The 23,345-nt window shown below is 40.5% G+C and overlaps 1 protein-coding gene across 3 annotated transcripts in view; it reads left to right on the forward strand.

Annotated features, from left to right (window-relative positions):
- Positions 1-7,804: 7,804 nt before the first annotated feature.
- The window catches only part of RARB (retinoic acid receptor beta), a 191,030-nt gene continuing 175,489 nt past the window's right edge, over positions 7,805-23,345 (forward strand). For 2 of the 3 annotated variants that reach the window (XM_062496310.1, XM_062496327.1), the window contains exon 1: positions 7,805-7,982. In XM_062496310.1, the coding sequence (XP_062352294.1) occupies positions 7,805-7,982 (178 nt within the window). Of the gene's footprint in view, positions 7,983-21,489; positions 21,524-23,345 lie in introns of all 3 variants that reach the window. The other variant, XM_062496318.1, reaches the window with a different exon arrangement.

The raw sequence follows: 23,345 nt of genomic DNA on the forward strand, positions 1-23,345 counted from the left end.
ATTTTTCGAATGTGACAGAATAAGAAAGGAATGCATTTAGTTACAAAGCAGAATGTCCCATATACCAGCACAAAATGTATTCAGAGCCCTTTGAATTCTCTGCAGAAAACTACAAGAGAGTCCCTTACAGAGGTGATTGAAAGCCACTGCACAGGAAATCAACTTCTCATCCTGTACATAAACATGAGCCAATTCTACTATATCTGGCTCTCGGAGCAGTACACACAGTAAATTGTTAACCCCATCACCTGACCTAACCATTTATCTTTACTTCTCAGTATAGTTTTGGCAACTGCTGAGTAATGAAAGAAAAATACATGAAATACAGATAGATGTAGGAGAAGGGGAAAAAAAAAGCAATAGCCAACCCCCTGCTCCCTCCCCCCACCCCCCCAAAAAAAACCCCAACCCGAAAACCCAACCATTTTGCACCTCAGTTTCAAGCAGCCCTTCAACTCTTTAAAGCAGCAAACAACAGGAGAAGATGAGAAATTGCCTGATAGAGTGGCAGGATCTTAAATATGGTTAGTATAGAACAGAATTAACATCTCTGTAGAATAACAGACATGCAAAGCATGGATTTTGAATCCTTCACACCTCTTGGTTGTGTCAGCTCAAATAAATTAATAACTCCCCAGAACCTTTGTGGAACAAATAACCATAGTGCCTTTCAGGTTTTGAATTGTAAGCTCTGTGTGTTTTTAATGTTAGTTGTTATACATGAAGGTTGGCTGAAATAGGTTATTCTGCTTATGGAGTATTGTTCCCATATGAGGATTCAAGCTATGTACTCACAGCTGCTGCTCTCCAACATGGACTCTCAGTTCCACTAAAATCAATAGTTGGCACAGCAGGGTACTGTTGTATGGTGTGTAAATAAATGGGTGTCATTGTGTCTCACTTTTTTTTTTCCCTTTTCCCCTTTCAGATTTAGATTTGCTCTTTTTCAGGCTTGTATCAGCGTGTGTTTGCAATGCAGGCAATTCGAAGCATAGCTGCTTAGGGAGAAAGAAGCTTTTCCCCCTCCATTTTATATATACTTCCCAATAGGATTTTAAAATAAACAGCAATTTCATTAATTATATTAATTATCTCTTAACAATGTCAGGGGGAAAAAACCCCAAATAAAACAGAAACCCATTTTGGAAGTGTCAGTTTTATGACAAAAAGGAATTCACAGTCCCCCAGCAGACAGCTATCTTGCATACCAAGATGCAGGAAAAGTGTCATAGTAAGAGTGTCTTGGTTCTCTTACAACAATTTATCTTCCCTCTTTCCATAAGTCTTGCACCTATATTTGAAAATATGTGACAATTGTGGTTATGGGATGTAAGAGCTACAGATCTGCTTTTCAATAAACTGACTTTGAAGTTCTGTTTCATGCATTTTCTTTTTTATTCATGCATCTGGTCATATAGAGTGGTTTACTTTTTTTGGCTGCAGTCTTGGCAGATACAAAATGCAGATGTTGTTCTTCTGACTTAAGCTGCTATTTTAAGCTTTTTGGCCAGCAGTTGGAAATTTTAGGTTCAGTTGTTTATTTGCTTATCATCAAAGTAGTTTTTGTCATATAATTCATATATGAGTATTAGCTTTCTGTGTTTACTTTCAGAGTTTAAGAGTATGGTCTTTTTTTTACCCTTTACTTTTTTTAAAGCAGCATACTCTTTTGATTAATAATACAGTAGTATATGTTATGCTTCAGAGAGCTTTTATTTGCAAAGAAATCCCCCACCCCCCCCAAAAAAACCACAACCCAACCAAACACCAGCCCAACCCTCACGCTGTTCTGCAGTGCTTTCCCTTTAAGAAAACCATATCTCCCTCCAGATGCCTGCATCTCTTTGATACAAAAGGGTACACTAAGTTCCATCTATAAACAGAATCCACTAATTAAGAGTAATTGCTTCGGAGATTGGTACAGACTATTCAGCATCAGATGCATGTTCCTCTCAGATATCCATTAGCCTCTAATAAGATAATGCAGATGTGCCAGTCTGTTTCCTGTTTCCTTCTATTGTACCTTTATTGCCGTATATGGACCAATGGGATGGGCTGAACAATAAGTGGATGTCCTTTTGCTCCCAGAGCCCTTCTCAAAGGAATGTTTGTTATTAGATTGCTTTTTCTGTTTAGTTTCACATCACTATGCTAATAAAGGAAACATAACACTCCAAAGGCTTTTTTTTTTTTTTTTTTTACTTCTGCCACGGTAACTAGTTTATTGTTTAATTAAATCTTGTTGGATAGCCATGAAAACAAAAATGCAACATCTCACAGTCAGTGAGAATTGGTGCAGAACGGAGTACAGCCTCTTTATGAAATAAAAGTTTCCATGCATTTTTAAGAGTTTAAAGGCAATGTGGTTATCATGTTACTGGATCTGACTGATTTACACTTGAGTCGTGCTAAATCTGCTGAATTATTCAGTACTGCTGAATGCAACACCATCAGCCAGCATAATAGGAAGCATATGCATAATCAGGGATTTCAATACAAACTATACATTAAATACAGTAAGGGTTCTCAAAACTTGACTTGTTTTGAAAACAGCATTAGAATATGTCTTGAAGCCAGCTAATAAATGAGAACTGTCCCCTGGGAAAAACAAGTAATATATTGTTGAAAGGTTTTATATGCAAAATTCCTCTGAACTTGTTTTTGTTGCTCTGAGAAGAGCAACTTGCTTCTCCTGTCTTACTGCCCAGGCTGCCCTCCCAGTCCAGAGGTTCCTGTTTTAGCCTAAGATTTAAGGGAGGGGCGAGGGCTTTGGAGTTGGCAGGAAAATGGGAAATGAACTTAGAAGAGACTTCCTCTGTGACCCTGGAAACTTTGGGGACAGCAGTGCTGCAGACCAAGGGCTTGGAGAAGCAAATTCCCAAGCGCCCTGCTCTGAGCAGAGCATGTCCTCGTGTTGGGGTGCCTTTTCTGCATTCCTGGTTTTGTCCCCCAGTTGTAAAGGAAAAGGAGCAGCAGTTTGCTATGGCAGAAGGGTGTAGGGATAGCAGATTTAGCTTAGAAGTTTTCTGGATGCTACGTCATGGATATCTTAAAATGACTGCTGAATTTCAAACATTACTGTAGGTAGGGCAGAACTCCCCACTGACCTTTTCAGAAGTGAGGGAAGAAAAAAAAAGACAAAAATCCTGCTTTACTTGCAATGCTGACATCTTAATTCCCTGCTATGGCTAGTGAGGGGGGAGGAAGAGGAATGTGGAATTGGGGTGTTGTTGGCAAAAGGGAGGACAGAACATAACCTTCCTACTGACACAGATTAATTGGCCAAGCCTCCTGCCTTGGCTTCTTGCCTGTCCAGCTGTTGATGTGCATCAAAGTCACCTGAACCACCAAAGGGATTTTAGGAATTCAAATAAATCTTATACAAGTGAAAAATTCAGAAGTATGAGTTATGTTACAGTAATACCAAACATTGTTACCAAATGGAAGCTAAATAGCAATATAATGAATGAGGCTCAATCCATTTAATATATTTTAGGAGAACTGACAGATGTCTGAGGAGCAAAGCTGTTTTCTGTAGTCAAGTCTGTGCAAAATGCATGGGAAATTAAGAGACAATAAGAAAAGTTGGGTTACTGTTTATCCAGTAAAATTTGAAGCTTATATGCAAAAAATTGTAGTTTTAAATTTCTGCTCAGCTGCACAAACATCTTCTTTCTGAGAAGAAACGTGGAAGACACTGATATACCTGCTGCATTAGCTGCAGCTGATAAATATTCTGCTCTGCTCTAGAGCTACTGTAGCCTGCTTCCCCTATGGCCATCTGCTTTATCACTGAAGTCAATAAAATACCTGTAAAAACCAAAAAGGAGGAGGCATATGTTCTGTCAAAGAAGAGTCATTGGCCGCTGTTCAATGCAAAGTAGTGCACAGTGCGATCATCTCTTGGTGAACCTTCTAAGGAACATTTCTGTATGATCCTTTTCCGTACTGCTTGTACTAAGGGCCTTATACTCATGAACAGTTACTAAGGAGAAGTCTATGGAAGAGGATTTTCATCGTACACTGAGAAGATCCTCTGAATGCCTTGGTGACAGCCATTTTCTGAAAATTTTGTATTCTGCCTCCAGGGCAGAAATCCATGCTGTTGCATCACGAAAATGGGTGGTCATCCATCACTAAGGTGACTCCTTTTGCTTGCCCCTTCTTGGTTAGTCCTCAGCTGTGGTAGCTGGCTCTTCCCGACCCATTTAGGATAGGCTCATCAGCTGTGGGACATTTACCACAGCAAGTGACAGCAAAGGAAATTCTCTTTCATAAAGCTGACACCTGTACAGTGTTTTGAGCTACGGTACAGGTTTAGTTAGGCAAGAGAGATGTTTTCACCTTGGAGCCACCTGCAGCCTAGACATCTGTGGCCGATGTCCAGTGCTAGGCCCTCAGCAGTGAGTTCAGGGGTGTGAATGTGCCCATCTGGTGATACATTAGTGAAATGTGTCAGGGCAGTTGTGCCTTGGAGCTGGTGTGAATGGGAAAACCGATTGCTGGGCTTCCTGTTGTGCGGCAGTTTCTACTTTGGGATGTCCTCTGCTGTGCAGTGATGAAGGTGATGGGTCTGTAATCTCTGTTAGCAGAGCTGGTGACTTGAAGTTCCTAGGTAACCACAGAAGACGAGTGGCATTTGCTTCTTTGCAAGAAGCTGGAGGTGCTGATATGTAGCTATCTGCCTACAGTTTGCTCCTTGACCATAGCACAGATGTTCAGCCAGGTGAACAACCTGGTGCTCCCAAGGGACACAGTTTGGAGTTAAATGATACACTGTTTAGAGTATCATGACTTTTACACTGTCTTCTTCCTCTGCCTATGGAAAGTAAATTTCTGAAGAACTCTGAAAAGGAACAAGTTCTGAAGGCTTATTTCTAACTCAGCTATCTGCAGGAAATTTCTGGCCATGAGTGGTGAAACAAAGGTGATTTTTGAGTAAGGCAAGAAAAACTTACTTTCATGTAGTAATTTCAATTTATAATTAATGTAAAATTATAAAAACGCAAATCTATAGGATTGTTTTTCAAAGCCTACCTTTGGCACTGTTAAATATATGTATTTGTATACTGAGGAGATATAATACCTCTGTGTTCTGTCATCACCGGCTCCATCACAGATCATGCTCCTTCAGTAATGAAGAAGTGACCAAAGAGTTTTCCTGAGTGCTTTTTTCCCCTTGTTCTGAAGGAATTGCTTTTTTTTTTTTTCTGAATACTTTTCACTTAAATATGCAAATATATCTGATGTGGTTCTGGGAGCATTTTAAAGTTATGATGAGCTCTGCATTTTCTGGCTAATAGAAATATAATTGAAGGTATTAGATAGTTTTATAAGATGAATTTTGTTGCCAAAGCCCCACATCATTTAAAAATAGATGACCTTGTTCTGTATTTAATTTAGTGCTCACATTTTTAGGGCTGGTATTCATCAGCATCCCTCTGCTGTTCTTTTTTTTTTTTTTTTTTTTGCAGACACTTTAGAAGCGTGGTATTTTTGCCAGCTTTTGTGGAATTGCTTTATAAAACTTTGCGTGTTCCTTTGATACTGGACTTTCCTTGTCTCTTAAGCTTGGTAAAGTCTTAGCTAGGCACAAAAGGCACCAGTGACGGTTCATTTCATTTTGTGTTGTTAGTGAGTCGATGTGTTTTAGCTGCTGGGGCTCCCTCAAAAGACCTGCCTGGTTTCACTGGTCTCCAGGCATGTGGTCCTGGGGCTCAGTTTGGCCAGAAGCTGTGCCTTTGCTTGTTGTATCCCCTTCTTACAGCCTCACCTCTGCAAACGTTGGCCTCCATTAGCATTGAAAGCATTTCGTGCATAATTTACACAGTCATCAAATACTTACAAGCTACATTTCAGCTATCCCCAAGCAGGCTGCACTCAGCAGAAGCTGCTGTCTGACGACATGCACAGCTGGTAACCTTTGCTGGTATTCCACACAGAGCAGAGACACTCCACTGCTCTCTGACAGGCAAACATATGCATCTGAGTTGTTTTTTTTTTTTTTCTCCTTGCTCATTTGAATTCTTACCAACAACTGGCACTCTGAGTAGCAGCAGAGATAGTCAGTATTGCGTTGTCACAGTTCTCCTCTGGCGTCAGTGTTGCTTTGTGACCTTGACACATCATTTCACCGCTCCTTTAATTTTCCCACCCAAAAATCCTCTTGCCTTTGGTTTCAGGCTATAATTTCAAAGAATTACAGATAAAAGTGCTATATAGCAGTGGATGTGGTTACTGATCACTGACTGTGGCAAATGCAAGACTGTAGTACGTCTTCTCAGGAAACAAAGCCTTAGGCAGCCATGGGCTGCCTTACTTTTGGGTGGCTGAGTTTGCTCTGTGGCTCCTACTGTCTTCCTTCTACAGCATGTGTTGGAGCAGATGAGTAAACTCCTCGTGCAGGGTGAGCTCAGGAGCTGGCTGCAGCACTCACTGGCTTTTGCCTGGAGCACTGCATGAGCAGCTACAGGAGCAGAGTTTGCAATATGGAGTGGTTGCAGCCTTCCCGGTACTGTATCTCTCAAGACACCAGTAGCACTTACTGGTGTGGCACCAGCAGGTTGATTCAGAGACCACCAGCCATTTGCTGTACCTAGACTTGAAACTGCTATGGTGGGAGCAAATTGCATGGCAATATCACAAAGAAGTGTCCTGTTCTCAACCCGAGGCTTTTGGTAAAAAGCCTGAAAAAATGAGGACCTCTTGAAAGGTGGCAGCTCTTTGGGTGAAATGCTGAGGAAGATGTGTGGAGCTGTGGATGACTTTGAAGATGGTGGTCATGAGACCAAGCAAGTTCCCTAGCAAAGCACAGGAGCAGTGTATTGACTCATGCCACTCACTCATCCAGATCATGAAATAATACATGCTTGTTTGTTCAGGCAGTTCCCCGTACCTCTCAAAAAAAAAAAAAAAAAAAGTAAACCATTGGGTGTTTCCCAAGGGATAATTAGTTAATTATACTTTGTGAAAACAGTCATTATTAAAGCTATTACTGCTTTAACAGCCCAACCCAAAATCACCCTCAGATGCATGCCTCAGTGCCCTGCCTGAGCCATGGCACTGAAGGGAGTTGAGAGCCGCCCCAGTAACAATCCTTCTGTAGCTTTTAGGGGGACATTGAAAGCTAACATACACAGGGAAATGTTTAAGAAGGTGATTTTTTTTTTCTCCCCCAGCATCAATATTTCAGGTGATTATTGATGCATTGTTTTTAAATCTGGAAGTTTTCAAAAGACTGGGTCACACCAGAAATAGCTTTTGCTGTTGCTCATCGTGTAGGGAAATTAACTTAATGCGTGTTCTGTTGTTAGCTTCAGTAATGGGGTGAGTGTTTCACCCCTAGGTAAATATCAAGATGACCTCATGCGATACTGATAAATAAATTGTAACTTAACAAAAGTAACAATGAGAAAAAAAGGTTCTTCTATGTCCATATTTTAAAAAATGTGGTTTTTAATCAATATATTGTTTTCTTCCCCAGACTGTGTCAGCATGCATCTGTAGAGAGCAACTCTTCTCCCAGAGAAACATTTGCATAAGCAACTGAACTGCACCCTAATACAAGAGTAAGAAGACTTTCTATCCAGTCTGCAGAGCAAGGATGTCCTAGAAGAGAGAACAGTAGGAAGCAGTGATGAAATATAAGATGGACCTGATCTAGTGAATTACCTTTTCATCATCACGCAATCCAGCTTAAGCTGTACCTTCAGGCTTGACAGCCCTTGTCATTCATAATTTGAGGTATCTAATTTGCTGGCCTGGAGTGATGCAACACAATATTTGTCCACTGTGAGGTGTTAACATGACAACCAGTAGCCGCACATGTCCAGTACCGGCCGTGAATGGACATATGACTCACTATCCAGCAGCACCATATCCCTTACTTTTTCCTCCAGTCATTGGTGGACTGTCACTACCTTCCCTTCATGGACTCCAGAGTCACCCACCAACTAGTGGATGCAGCACCCCCTCACCTGCAAGTAAGTGCTTGGTATTAATACCTTTTATTGACCAGCTCTCCTCTAATAAAGACTGATCGTGTTCGTTCTGAAATTATATCAAGAGTGATTGAAGTTGTTCATCTATGGCGTATTTTACTTGGGCGAAGAGTATGAATTTGTTTTGAAATACCATTTTCACTTCCTCTTGTTTTTATAAACAGGAAACTGTATAGCATGCCAAAGCTATGGAAACCAAGAGCAACAAAACTTGCTATGCATTTTGATATATACTGCATTATTATATTAGCTGCAGAATCCAGTGTTGCTTTTAAAGAAAAACTGACCCTTTTGTAATCATGACTGGCAATGATACCTCAGTATAGAATTCTCTGAAGTTGCAAAGTTCCTGAAACTGCTTCAGTTTTCTTCTATAAGTAACTGTTTTCTTCATGTGCAGCTTCTGAAGAGCAGCCCAGTGGACAGCTGTGAGCTGTCTGTGGCTGCAGAATGAGCCCTTGAGTCTGTGTTTGAGTTTCTGTTGTGGTTTAACCCTAGATAGCAACCAACTATTGCACAGCTGCTCTCTCACATCTCCTTTCCCCCATAGTGGGATGAGGAAGAGTATCCAGGGGAAAGGTAAAACCTGTAGTTTTACTCAAGTTAATATTATAATAAGACATAATGTAATAATAGTTGTAATTAAAAGGGAGGCAACAAAAAGAAAGAAGTAAAACCCAGGAGAGACAAGAGATGTCACTACAGTCGCTCACCACCTGCTGACCTTGGGCAGCCATCAGCAGCTCCTGGCCACCTCTCCCCACTTTATATACTGGAGATGGTATTTTACCTCCTGGACTATCCCTTAGGCATGTTTGGGTCAGCTGTCCTGGCTGTGCTCCCTCCCAGCTCCTTGTTCATCTCTTCACTGTTAGAGCACAGAAAAATGAAAAGCCCTTGACTTAGAGTAAACACTACTTAACACAGTGATGCTTTAGTTGTTGCTGTCAACATTATTCTCATACTCAGTCCCAAAACCACAGCACTCTACCTGCTTCTAGGAAGAGCATTAACTCTCTCATTTTTACATGCAGCACTGCTGAGTGTATTTGCTGGGCAAGGCTTTTTCTTTGCCTTATGACAAATATGCTTTCTGCTTGGTCTTAGTTTTTATGTAGGTTTAAGCAGCTCCAAATAAAGCTGTCCCAAGTAGAAACTTTTTAAGTAGGATCACTTCGACAAGATTTGTGTCTGGAGGTCTTTACACTGCATGACTGATATATTTATTACTCAGGAAACCCAGATGGATACAGCTTTGCAGATCAGTTTTCGTTGAAGGTGCTTGTCTAAATACATTACTGCAAATGTTGGATGTGGGAAGTCTTGATTAAACAGCACATGTGTGCAACAATGCACTTTCTACTAAAAGCAAATGTGACTTGTTATAGCAGTGTCCCAGGTATATCTTTCAGAGAGTTCTTTACAGAAATCTCACAAAGTTTCAGCTCCAAACTTAAATGGGGAATCACAGTCAAGACAATACTTCTGAAGAGTAAAGTTGTAGGTTTTGTGCTGCTTAATACTAATTCTGGCTTCCTGTCTCACATACACATACTGGAACGCTGTGCTGTCTTGAAGTAAATTAGCGGGGAGCTTTTTTGTTTGTTTTTTTCTTTCTGTTTGTTTGTATTTTGTGTTTGTTTATTTTTCCATTTGTGTGGACTGTTTTCATCCCCTCACATATGGGAAGAAGTATAATTGGGTTAGGTTTTTATTTGCTCTGTTCTATTGCAGGGTGTTTGTCTTTATTGGAGACGAGAAACAAAACAGCCAGAAGGTCTATGAGTAGCTTAAATTTTCCAATCCTATTAGATAATATCCTGGTTGATTATCAGGTTACCATCCTGAATTTACCCCACACTACTTCAGGAATACTCACCTGTTGAAGAAATAGTTTTATTAGTAAATGAGAACATTTTCTGAGGCATAGATTGGTAAATACCAAAATTATATGATCAGCATTGCAGAGTTGTTCTTTACTATGAATTATTCCTGTGGAATTAAGACTGTGTTGTTTATGCATTATTAATGATTAATAAACCAGTCAGTGGTCAGCCTCTCAGAAAAGTACTGCTTAGTATGAATTTCTGTCAATATGCAAAATAAGTGGCTACTTCTAAATCTTGGAGTTTGTGTCTTTATGCCCTGGTCTTAGGATTTTCAGGTCAGTATCTTTGTGGAGGTTCTTTGCAGGGCTGGGTCTCTGTGACTGAGCACAAAAACCTGGCAGCTATTGTGCATAGCTCAAGGCAATAGTGTTTGCAAATACCAGCTAAAATTGGCAAGATAGGAAGGAGGATTACTTGAATGAGAATTTTTTTTTGAGACATAGTCCAGTGCAGGATGACTTTTCTGGTTTACACTACTCTGTTTTCATACCTGTACTGTCAATACTCTGTCTGTAGACTTCTGAATCTGGAACTTGAGGATTATATCACTGGATTTATGGAGACAAGTTCTTGGAAACATGCAGGTTGAGCTTCAGGTTGTATTTCAGGATTCTGTTCTCTATTGTAGATTTTGTTTGTTTATTTGTTTGCTTTCCCAATGAAGCCACCCATAGGCCAAAGTCAGTATGACTGATGGTCTCTAATAAAGTTAAATTTTATACTGTGTGGTAGAATAATACGGAACTCTCTTGCAAAGACCTGAAAATATTAAAGGTTGGCCAAACCAATGTTCTTTGCATGCTTGAAGCTACTGTACTATTTACCTTCCAGATTATTTTCATTCATGTAAATTCCAATAGAAATTATTTTACATAACAGGAATGTTATAAAGATCTCTTTAATCTTTTTAAAACAATGCTGTTCAACAGCTTTTGTTCAAAGTTAGCGCCATTTGAGCTTTTGTACTAGTGCCTTGTTTTATTTTATTTCTGTCTTGGTTTTAGACTTTTGATGATGGCAGAATAACCTTATAACAAGTTGCATTAAGTTATCCTAATCTGCAGTTGAAGCAGGTATCTCCAGTCCCATTAAACAGACAACAGTACATCTTAGACACATGAATTGTGTGAGCACAAGGGGCTTGCCATAAATGCTCAGGATGGAGTGATTTAATTTCATTGATGTTAATAATGCTGTTGCCTCTCTGACCTGTGACTCGGCTTCTGTTTTTATACTGAGATACATAGTGCAAAATACTTCATAATTGGAGGTCTGGTCGCAGTGCTGGAGAGGTCAGAGGATGAAAAAAACCACTTTTTTTTAACGATGCATTAGCACCAAACGAGACCACGGTCAAGAAGATCGTTACTTTTGTGAAGTCGGATTGATTTACCTACTGCTGTGTTACCCCGCGGAGCACAGAGCAGACATCTTCACTCCTGACATCAGGTGGCACACAGGCTTCCCTGGCCACATTAATGAATGAGGAGTTTCTTCTGCACAGCAGAGGTGGTTTCAGGAGGTTACTGCTTAGCTCAATTAGACAAAGTGATAGAAGGCAAAATTTGGGACATTCCTGTGCTTTTTGGGTCATCCGCCAGCCTGTTGTAGACCAAGAGGTTTTGGTTCTTTGCCACACTGGGAGCAACTATGGGAAATGGGCAGAAGTCCTACAAAGGCTGACATGTTTGCCATAGGAAAATCATAGAACACTTGTGAAATATTTTGGAGAGGAATAAATAAATACGGGCAAATATTGTTACTTGACATTTAATTAAAGTAAAAACACCTTAGGTTCAGGTGAGTAGCAGTCATACAGGCAGTTCTTGTATCTGAGTGGCATTGCTCTCTGTCAGCCCTGGAAGAAGGGTCAGGGCCCATCTGGCTGTCATGAGACCTAATGCTGCTGCCAGAGGTCAATAAGGTGACTGCCACAACATGAGGATACCAGCTTTAGAAGAGTTTCCCTTCTTTATTAAACATCTGTTGTGGCTGTAATGGGCACATTTTAATTTCTGGAAAAAGATTAGTTATAAAAAGTAGTCTTACAAAAAACACCCCAAATTCCAGGAGAAACCCCCCTAACCAAGAGAATCACCACATGAAATTCGAGAAGGAAGGTATGTAAAAGCTGCACAGATCATTGTAGTATATCCATGGAGTTGAAAACTGGTGAGGAAAGTGCTACTTTTATGTTTTGGCTGCTGGAACTGCAAGGCACCCAGTGATGTTGCAGTTTCACAAGCAAATATCAGCATGGGGAAGATGAAGCCCTACTGGTTGTTTGTAGAGTATCTTTGCAAATCTGGTTCCTGTAACATAACTTCACCAGAATGAGTTTTACAGAATTAGTTTAACATGGCTAGATACCACTACGTAACAAAGCCAGTTGGTGTGAGCTGGAGGAAAAAGCTTAATCTGAGCTAATGCTGTGATGAAAGGAATCCCTGAGTGTATCCTAGATCAAATTTTAAAAGGGCCTGGACAATAACCACAGTGGGAGCCACTAAATAATAAAACACTTTGTTTGGCAGTTGCTCCCTTTCTGCTTGGATTGAGCATCTGCTTGGACGAGGTGATTTGTGTAGCCCATGGCATTTGGTGGGAGCACCCCCATATTCTACCTTTGACTCCCACCCCACATTTTGATCCTCGGGCTGCCAATGTGAGCCTTCAAATCCTTGATATCCCCCCTTCCATTTCTTGCAAGGGAGGAATAGGAGTAGCTTGATAAGGGGCAGGGAAGAGCAGTTGGTCTGATACAAGGATGTCCTGGAATTTATGTAAACTGAGTAAGGTTACTTCATCCAGATAATTTGGAAAAAAGTAATCTGAATGTGTTATTTAGAGAACTGTTGGGATGCCATGGAGATAATTCCATATTAAGGTCACGCATTGTATTTCAGCCAAGCTTTTCTACTCTTTTCTGTCTGGGGTATTTTAAAAGTGTATCGTAAAGAATAAAGAACTTTATGTTCTGTTCTATGTAAGTCTTAGAAATATGAGAAAATGTATGGAAAGTAAGATCATCTGAGGAACTCAAAGAGGTAGAAAGGAAGTACCTACAACGTTATTTCTGGGTTGTGCTATATAAGCACTAATTATTTTATTTAGTAGTCAGTTTTGCATACCAGGCTTTTCAGACATGCTCTGGACAGGCAGATTGTTGTTTTGGGCATTGTTTTCTGTTGGAATTGTTTTTCCTCCCATTAATGCAATTATTTACTACTCGAACTTAAAGATTGCTTGCTTTTTTGGTTTTCCCCTCCCTGGGAAATGGATTTTCCTACTGGTATAATTTAAAAAGCACAGTTAAATCCAGTGGAACTGGTATAGTACTGAAAGATATTTTTGCCAGCCCCACCCATTGCAGGAATTCATTTACTTTTTCAGTCCTGTTGTTAATCATTTTGTTGACACAGAAAGTCCTCCCAAAAGCACTCTTTGGCAGATTGCATTAAATATGAATAGCAGATATTCATTACGATGTGTTGCCCCCAAGAGAACTCTAAACTATCTGCACTACTCATGAGCAGGCAAATACACTAATTCTCCAGCTATTCAAATTATTTTCAAATAGTTTAGTGTATCTCTAATAAAAACAAAAATGTCTCTGTTTCCCTTAATTACTCAGAAGGTCAAGGACTCCCAGATCTCACTTTACTTCACAAAATGGTGAATATTTCTGTTGGAGATTGGAGTATGGTTAGTACATGATAGATTTTCTTCCATCGGCATAGTTACTGAGGCAAGTGCTATCTATAATGGAATGAAAAAAAAAAAAAAGCCCTCATCACTCTTTGGCATTCTGGAGTTATCTAAAACAGTATTATAATAGTTATATTGAATTAGGAAAGAAATACATTAATCAACCTTGTCTGATTATGTTGTTTGAGGTTTTTTTCACAGTGTCTAATCTTAGAGTAGCTGTCTCCCTTTTTTTCCAGTCCTGTCTCCCTAGGAAACCTTGCTGTGTGGTCATTTACATGTATCTGCAATCAACAGATGACTTTCAATGTACCTACTCAGTGCATGTGTTGTCCATCGTTATTGGAAAGACAGAACATGTGTTTGCATTCAGAAAGAGGGGCGGTAAATAGAATATGAATCTCAGATTTCTTAGTCACAGCCAGTGTTGCCTCATGCTGTCAAGCTTGAGGAGAAATGTCCAGATGATACCCTGCAGATACCACTCATGACCCTGGAAATCACCATTTCTTTTCTGTTCTTCCTTTATGTCATGTTGTGGATTTTTTCCTGGTGGAGCTCTTTATGCAGCTTGAAACCATCCATGCTTTGATTATTAAAACTGTTACACTGTCATTTTCAGATTCTAGTTGATCTGAAACTATCAAAAATTTAAACTTGCATTTTCATGTTAGAGCTTCTTTTTCAGTATTGCCACTTTCAAATAAACCAGGAGCTCCTCTCTACTCGGTGCAGCTGGTGACTTCTGCCACACCACTGCCCTGCCAGGGTGGGTCCTCAGCACCCTGTGGATGCAGCCCACTTCAGATCTTAGTGGGAAGCATGCTCATCTGTGAGAAATCAGTCTGGGTGTGTGTGGACAGGAATTTTCTTCCTGGGACGAAGCCAAATTTAGAAATTTTCTGCTCTGGCAGGGAAAGTGTATGGTGCAGTACTGGCATGTGCTCAATAATGGCTCTGTGCATCTTTCATAGACATGCCGTACTCTGAAGGAGCCGAGCATTTGGAAGTCAATCAGGAGATGTGAGAGAATTTCTCCTTCCCTCCATGTGGGCCCCAAAGCAGGGAAATTCCCCAACAAAATGCCTTCTCACCTAAGGCTGGAAATACCTTTCTGCAGAGTGTTGTAAATGATCCTCTCCTCTGCTCTGGCTCAGCAAGAATAACAGCCAGTATCTCCCAGTGTTGGTGATGTCAGGAATGAGGAGTGCAGGACTTGTTGTAGTCCCCCATTGTTGGTTCAATTGGGGTGACTCCTCTGTTGCCCCTCCACCCCTCCATGGTGTGTTTGGAGTCAGTTCCGCACTCCCACTACGTGTTCAAAAGGATTGTAATACCAGGATTTGGGTTTGGCAAGGGGGCAACACCCAGAGTTATTTCAATGTCTCATGTGTTTCCAATCCAAATCAATAGGTGCCCTCTTCTGAAATTGCTAATAGTGTGATAATTCATGATACTAAAAGTCAACATAAGCTTTTGATTTGCTGGCTTTCTGTCTGAAGGTGTATGTTTAGCAGCTAATCATGTCATTTTAGCTGTGTGAGGAGAGTTTCCGTTCAGTCATGCTGCCGTGTTCAAAAGACAGGTCACTGTGTGGAGTGGATTTGGGGGGGATTTTGTAAATACCTTTTTTTATTTGTGAGCTAAAATGGGCCTTTTATTTTGCCTCTATGCTGGTCTTAGTAAGAGTTTCCTCCTTTAGTCTACTTGGATTGTGAGTTTGTGTTTACTATGTTTTTGCACTATGTGGTGTTTAATTGGGAAGTTCTATTTAAGATTCGGACAGGGACAGATTTGTCTTCAGGAGAGATCAATTTACAGTTTTCCTCATGTAGAATATCTTCCCCTTTTGCCTATTTAGGGAATATGGGGAACAAATTGTGTTATGTGGACTTTTCAGCTGTGTCAATGACAACATGTTTCCCATTTAAAATGATAAATACCCACCCTATCTGATGAGCCCTGAAAGGGCAGGGAATCCTTTTTCCCTTCCTTTGTCCTTCAGCTCTCTGTTTCCTTTCTTACAGCCCAGAATAGGCCTACATCAGTAATATTCATAAATGATTTACAAAAGTAATTCCTGTGTAATAGCTTGGGACGTCAAGATTTTATGATGCTGCCAGATGTGCTATCAAACAAAATTATCTGGTTCAAAAAACTTGTGATAAATCTAGTCAGGAAAAATTCCCCAGGGCAGACTCACCCTCTACAAAAGTAACTATATCTCATAAAATTGTTAGATTTGTCTTTACCACATGTTTGAAATCAGATTTAAAGGAACAATTTTATTCATGTCAAAAATTAGGTTTGGTATAAACTAACAAACAGGAAGGACTGGCCTTAAGCAACAAAAAACTCTTTTCCTTTCAAAACACCACACACACTCAGAGGAAATGTCAGAGTAAATATCAGAAATATTCGGAAAACCAGAACCTGCATCCCTAAGATACTCAACTGTTTTGTCTAGATAATGCATTTTTAGAAAGCAGTCATACCCTAAATATAGTGGGTCTCACCAGGGTTGGGCTGCTGAGCTCCCAATGGCTGTGTCTGAGTACCCTGAGGTTGTGCAGTGAGCAACATGCCCAGCATCTTCCCTGTGTGCTTGATTCTTCGTGGTCTGAGTCAGGGAAAGTGTGTTGATAGCAAGGTGTGTGTTTTGGCCGAGCATTTGGGTTTTGAAGGAGGGGAAATGCTGGAGAGACACTGGAAGTCCCTGTGTGGCCATGCCTCCAGACTGGGGAAGGCTGGACAAAGGCAATGGGCCCTTGGCTTAGCTCCACAATTTTATGGTAATACTTATTTCTCAGGAAAGCCTGTAAGGATGTTTAGGTGCCTGGAAAAACAAACTTCACAGGTTTAAGTACTTCAGTTATGCCAGAGGAGCAAAAGATTTTTGAGCATGACTTTCATCCCATAGTTCAAGAGGGACAGGGCCTGAAAGTCATGAGGGGCTGCTGGGAGCATCTGGGGCAGAAATACTGTGTTCAGGTGGTTGGAAGAGTTTGGTTCAGCATTTCTTGGGAGGCTAGAGCAGAAGATGAGAGGTGGGTCTGGAGGGCTTGTGATGCACCATGTCTCAGGGGAATGTGCTTCTGCTTTTGGAGTACTGTGAGATATCCATGGGCTAGGCGTGCCATTAGCACACTTCCTTAAGCTTCAGTTAAGATGGAAGTCAGGTAGTTCATGCACTTAATAGGTGTGGACCTCTAGGTAGAGCTTTGTCTTTGCTATTTTTCACTGCTGAAGGCCAGTCAAATTTTATTTAACCTCAGCATTAGCTTTCCTGAACTTCATATGTTTCAATATGAGATTTGTACTAAGGCTGATACTCAACTTTTTTTAAGATGTGTGTATTGCAAGAAGTTAAGATGGGCAGAAAAAAAAACAGGAATACTGAGGAAAACTCAGAAAAATACTTACCTCATCCTTTCTATGGATGGATTTCCTCATCCTTTCTATGGATGGATTCAGACCCCAGCATGACCACACAGCTCCTGCAAGTGCTGTGAAGACTCTGCCTGTGGTCACAACTGGAGATAATTTTTTTCCTGTATGTGTGTAAAAATTATGTAGTTGATTCTTAGAAATTAAGGCCTTGATTTCTCAGCTAGATCAGTAAGAGCAGATAGGATTCACTCCTTAAATTTAAGACCTAAGATGCTTTTCAAAAACTGGTTTTTACTAAAGGTGTATTTTGATATTTACAGTAATGTGGAGAGTATAATTTCTGGCATAACTGGGAGGGGTGGGGGGAAAATATCGGCTTATGCAGTTCTCATTTCACAGAATTAAAAGTTTTCAGATGTATTTCAAGGCTTCATAACACAACATAGCTAACTAGAACCTTTTACAACCTGTAATGTTTTTTCCAGTCGATTTTTTTAAATACCTAAAAGTTAGTTTCAATGAAGGAAATGCCAGAAGTCCTTTAAATACAGCTGTAATAGCATCACTTTTTCCTCTCTGTATTTAAAAATAAAAAGAAAGGCATTCTTTACCAGTACCGAATACTCCAGGGAAGAAAGGTGGTGTCCTATGGCTGCTCCGTGCAGCCTGCAGCTGTTACCAGAGGTTCTGCCCAGAAACCCCTGGCCTCTAACAAACTCTGCAACTGTATTTGAGGGAGGGAAAACTTGGCTCCCTTTTAAGATTGAAAGCATCCAAGCCAACAGCCAGTGTGCTGTCCTCACAATCAGGTCCCTGGAAATGTGGAAAAATGCAGTGCAATTTCCTGTGCGCTCTGATTTCAGCTGGGCACCATAGAACGCAGCATCTGATGGGGCAATACCTACCCTTCTACATCAGAGCCAATGGAAATCCCCATTCTTTCTATCCTTATTCTCTTCCTATCCTCATTCCATCTGTCCACCAGGGGGTACTTGTTCGAGGGTAATGATCCTGGAGACATGCACAGACGTTCGTCTAGAGCCCTGAATCGAGGCCACTTTGTAAATCAGTGGTTTTTGGGAGAATCCCTGTGCATATCAGCACTACCTAAAAGCTATTAGCAAAGGCATTTGGCAGGAAGTGGAACTGAATCATGTAAAGAAATCTGTGTATTATATATACTACTCTCACATAGCAATTCCAGCATCAAGAGTTCTGTTATTTGAGAAATTAAATCCTGCGAGAATCATTAAAAGTACAGAAATAGTGATGTCATTACAAAATTAACTGGCTATAAACCCACAGGGTGACATGTCGATTCATAAAGGGAATAGCAAAACATAATGCAGGGCACATCTGCTGCTCCGATTCCTGCAGAACCATCAGCCTATTGGTATCTGCAGACCACTTGAAATTGAACATCTGTTAGAAGCACTCAAAAAAGCAGCAGGAGAACCTCTACACCTTGCAAAACACTTTGCTGTCAGTAACATCATAGTTTCAATAGTGTATTCTTACAAAAATTGTTATAAGTCCCCTTCAAGACCTAGATCTTCCTGGCATTGTTTCTTAAATAGTGACAGCATGAGTAATAGTAAAAATAATATGGACATTTCAAAAGACTTTCCTAGCACTTTTATTACTTTTTATTTATGGTACCACTGCAACATGCAGACTGCTATAGAGTTCTCAAACAAAGACGGATATGATCTCTGTTCCAAGTAGCTTGGAATCAAGAAAAGGAAGATATATGAAGAGTAAGAGAAAAGGACATGACTTCTGGGCCAAGTGAAGGAGGTGAAGAAAGGCTCGCATCCTAGAAAGGGGAAGCTGAGTTTGGGGCTTTAAGAAAAATGTTTGGATGCTTAGAAACAAGACAGCCTGTGGGTTCTAGCCTGCCTCTTGCAAAGACCAGCAATAAGATACTGCAGTGCATCTCACAAAATCTCTGACACAAAATCTGTGGTTGACAGTGAATTAAGTATCGTAATTTAACTGTATCTTCTTAGCTCTTACCCAGTCAGGATGACAGCGTGTTTCTTCAAGCTGCATGGTCCGACAGAGTCAAACTAATTTACAATTTTCTTCAGTTTAACAAAACCAGGAATATATTTAAGCCACAGAGAAAAAGATTTCACTATTGATTAGCAAGGGTTGGTGTTGCAAAGTGACCTGACAGACATTTGGAATGCATCAGCTGCCTCATGGCGCAGCGGCCAAATATCTTGAAGCACAGTTTGCTCTCTTTCACTTTTATTACTTGCAGAAGAAGTGAACTCTGCCAGGGCGTTATTGGAAGGGATGTTTGCCATTTTAAGATGTAATTACTCACACAAACTTGATGAAAACATGCTGCAATAGCTTTGATTTTTAAATAGGTAATGGTATTTACTTGTAGTAAAAAATGAGGATTGTTATAAATTATCTGAGAAAGTGAATTAAAGCGTATAGCAGAAAAAGCCTTGTTTATTTCATATATATTCCCCATTTCAGTTTTTTTAATAACCAAAGAATTTTTAAACTTATTGTGCAAGACAAAGCTGGAACCTTCCATAACCAAAGCAAAGCATATTTGAGGCAGTCCAATACTAGTGCAAGGATATGGAGAGTCACTGGCGTGGGCAGTTCAAATGGGGTTTCTGCCAAACCTTTGTCATTGTTCTGAAGCACTCTGCTTGAGTGCCAGGGGTTTCTAATAGTGCTGAGAATTTTATACAATGGACAGCCCGGAATTTAAAAGCCTAATGAAGTGTGCAAAGGAAGAGCATTAGCACTAAACCCAGAGTGAGATATGTGCATTTTTTTTCTCCTGAGATGTCATTTGGTGATCCATTTTTTTAATCAGTTCTGCACCCATGGAACATCTTTGACTTGCTAGAAGACTCCACAATGACAGTTCCAATAAGAAAGCAATGAAGTGATGAGGAATATGTGGCCCTGTTTGGTAAACTTTTCCTCTTTTTGATCGGGAAAAAAAAAGTGTTTCAGAGTATTTTAATAAAATTATTAAAACTGCTCTCCAACAGCTGCAAGGACACTCTGGAGGTGGTGCCTCTCCTTTGTTATCAGAGGTACTGAACATATTTTGGGTCTAACAGATTTCTTCTCTTTGGAGGAAAAGAGTAATTTTGGGGTCAGATTTATTGTTTGAGGCTGTCAAAATGGAGCTATGCCACAGAAGGAATCCAATACCTGAAGTCCCCTTTCTTACCTGAGCTTCAAGTCACAGTCCATCTGCTCATCACCCAGGAGCTCTCCCTTTAATCTTTTTCTTTATTGTCTCTGCAAGTCGTCCGATTGTGTCTGGTTTTATTTAATTGATTTATGTGGTGTTTGTGTGCTTCTGTGCTTTTAATTCCATACATTCAATTACAGAAAATGTTTCTGCTCCCTCCTTCCTTGCTGAAGGAATTGCTTTGTATTTATCCTCAAAGTGGAAGTGTGGCACCTTCACTGTTTGCAGTGAGAGGGATTCAGAAGTGTTTTTTTAGAGGGTTAGGCTGGTTCTTGGCAGCCAAGAAAAGGGGGAGCACAGTCTGTGACAGGAATCATGACTAGACAATGTCACAGGAGCTGGTTCCTGGGATATGATGCGAAACAACTTGTGAAAACATGGGAGCCAGGGAACAAATTCAATTTCTAAACTTCTCTGAGATGACTCCAACCAAGGGGTGCTCTTCACCTGTGCCAGCTGAGCACTGGTCATCCCAGAAGGGTAATGAAGGAGGTGTTGGAGCCATACTGCTGAGTCACATCACCTTTGAGCTTCCAACCACAAGGTTGATGGTAAGCATGTGTGACGATTTGCAAAAAATGCTGATCCTTTTCAATTGGCTATCGGTCCGGAAAGTTGGGAACCATTGACCTAACATATGTCTCTAAGGTCAGGTACACCAATTGCCAACAATTTGTGCCCAGGATCAGACATCAGCCTGCTAGGAGTAGCATAAAGAAAGGTTGCTGTCACAATGAAGTATCACTTCTTCTTAGATGGACTTCTTTCCCCTTATTTTTTCCCCAGAATGCTTATTGTGCCTGACCTGGCTTCAGAACATCTCGTATTTTGCAAGACACAGCAATACTTTGGATAAAAATTGTACACTAGAATAGATGTCACAGTGTGAAAGTGGCTCCAATGACTTTCAGATCCAACAATGAGCAAATTTCGTTGTGAGCCTGTTAATCACTTTAAACAAAATTGCTCTTCAAGTCATCGGGAACCACATGTTCAGTGCTGTAGTTGTGCATGTCTGTGGAGAAAGTGAATAAAATCCTGCTGCCTTGATGGGTGGCTCTCTGCATCAACATCACTGATGAGATTGGTTCTGTCCATCTCAGTGTAGGTCTTTGCAGAATGACCTTGGTCTGCATACCTGTGCTAGTGTTTTTGTGTTGAGGAGGGGCATTGTTCAATTATTTTAGAAAATGTTAGTCAGCCCATGTTGTTTCTTTCCTAGTGAAAGGTTATTATTTTCTGTGCAGTGTTTGTGTTGCAGCAGAAGGTGTGGGACAACTGGGAGAAAAGGTTGAAGGAGGGCAGCCAGGACTGCTAGAAGGATTGCTGGTGTTTCTGAGGGACAGAGGGAACAGCCTTCACCCGTGGCAGACGTTTGTTATAGATTCCCTCTAAGATCAGGAAATGAGTACAGTCATCGCTTTGTAATTAACTGTGAGGGGAAAATCTCGGGAGATGGCTAAAACAGATTTGTCCACTTAGAGAAGGAACGCTGTGACTTAACAGGTGTATGGTGCCTGTACTGCACTACTTAGGAGTTCTTCAGGCTTGGCTGCAAACAAAATATTATCTGACTATAATAACATTGTGAACCCAAAGACCTTAACTGGTTTCATTATCAAGTGACTGCCTGAGGGGAAATACACAGATGGAAAGACATTCCTTTCCTTTGGTATAATGCTCTTGTGCCAGAGAATTTATGGCCAGGACGTGGTTGGCCCTTGCATGGGCGACTGGTGGGGGAAATACATGAAATCATTCTGTTTTGTGTTTTTGTGTTTTTGTTTTTTTTGTTATCTTGTAGCCTGTTAAAGAGGTGAATTTTCATTGCCATCCCCAAGCTTGGGAACAGCATGCTGCAAACTACAAAGTGGGGTTTGTGTCATCCCCTTCTCTCTGTGGTGGACTTTTGTTCTCTCCCTGGGAAACAGGGAGGGAACAGCCCTGTGTGGAAAACATGCAGTACCCTGACAGGTGGATTCAGGCTACTGTAGGTCAGGGTGATGCTCAGCTGGTGTTATCTCCTTGGAATTTAATTCATTGCAGGATGTGCTGGAGAGCTGTTCAAAAGTGGTCCCCTAAAAGGGAAGGGTGTTTAAGGGGGGGTTGTTTGTTTTTTGTTTGGGTGGTTTTGGGTGTTGTGTGGTGTTTTTTGGTTTTGCTTTGGGCTTTGTTGTTTGGGGGTTTTTTGTTTGTTTTTTTACTTTTTCTCATGTAGACAGATCTTGGAAAGATCAGCTCTTTGTTGTGTGTTTCCAACCTGTGCCCTACTGGCTGGAGATAGCCTCTACAATGCAGAGCCCTATAGCTCAGGCAATCTGAAGGGCTACACATGAGGGGGTAAAAAAAGAGGAAGGTGGAGATATTAACTCATCATTTAGCTAGCTGAGGTGTCTATACTCTTTCCCAGTTCATGAGTTACCCTGTGGTTTCTCAATTACAGCTGTCAGAAGAAAGGTATGAAAGCTACGTTTTTTAAATCTGTGACCAGAGAGGTTGCTGTTCCCTGGAGAGGAGTCTGGTCTGTTCATTTTGGAGAGCTTGAAGATGCAGAGCACATTAGTTGGTTGTCTAAAATACTGTTATGTTTTTCAGAACTAAACAAATGCAAAAAGATGGAAATTGCATGCAGGATCCACGTTATATTTGTGAGTGTGTGTGTGCATGCACATTTAGACTTATTTGAGAACCTCAAAGGTATTGAAGCAAAACCTAAATAAATAATGAAGTTGTGGTTCAATTGTAAATCTTAATGTTTCTGTGGGAGACTGAAGAAGTTCTTTTATTATTTAAATTGGCTTGTTCCATCCTTGTTTATTTACCAGTTTCCTCTCTTTTTGAACATTATATACGATTCCATGGTTAAGAGTTCACAAATCTTAAAGTGTTGCCTTCTTGTCAGTGATACTGATCATACTGCAAGGTCTTTTTAGAATTTCATACAGATCAAATAGCTCTGTTTGTTAAAAAAGGTCAGAAAAAAGGTCACCAGAATCTTTCCTTGTTGGCAAAACTACCTATTTTTTTTCTTAGTCTGGGTCATAAAAATAGCTCAACAGAACTGCTTCCACTGAACTTATTGATTAAAAACAAGCAACCACCCCCTTTCCCCAGCCTTCCTCC

This window comes from Cinclus cinclus, chromosome 1 (assembly GCF_963662255.1).
Source record: "Cinclus cinclus chromosome 1, bCinCin1.1, whole genome shotgun sequence".
Taxonomy (NCBI): Eukaryota; Metazoa; Chordata; class Aves; order Passeriformes; family Cinclidae; genus Cinclus; species Cinclus cinclus.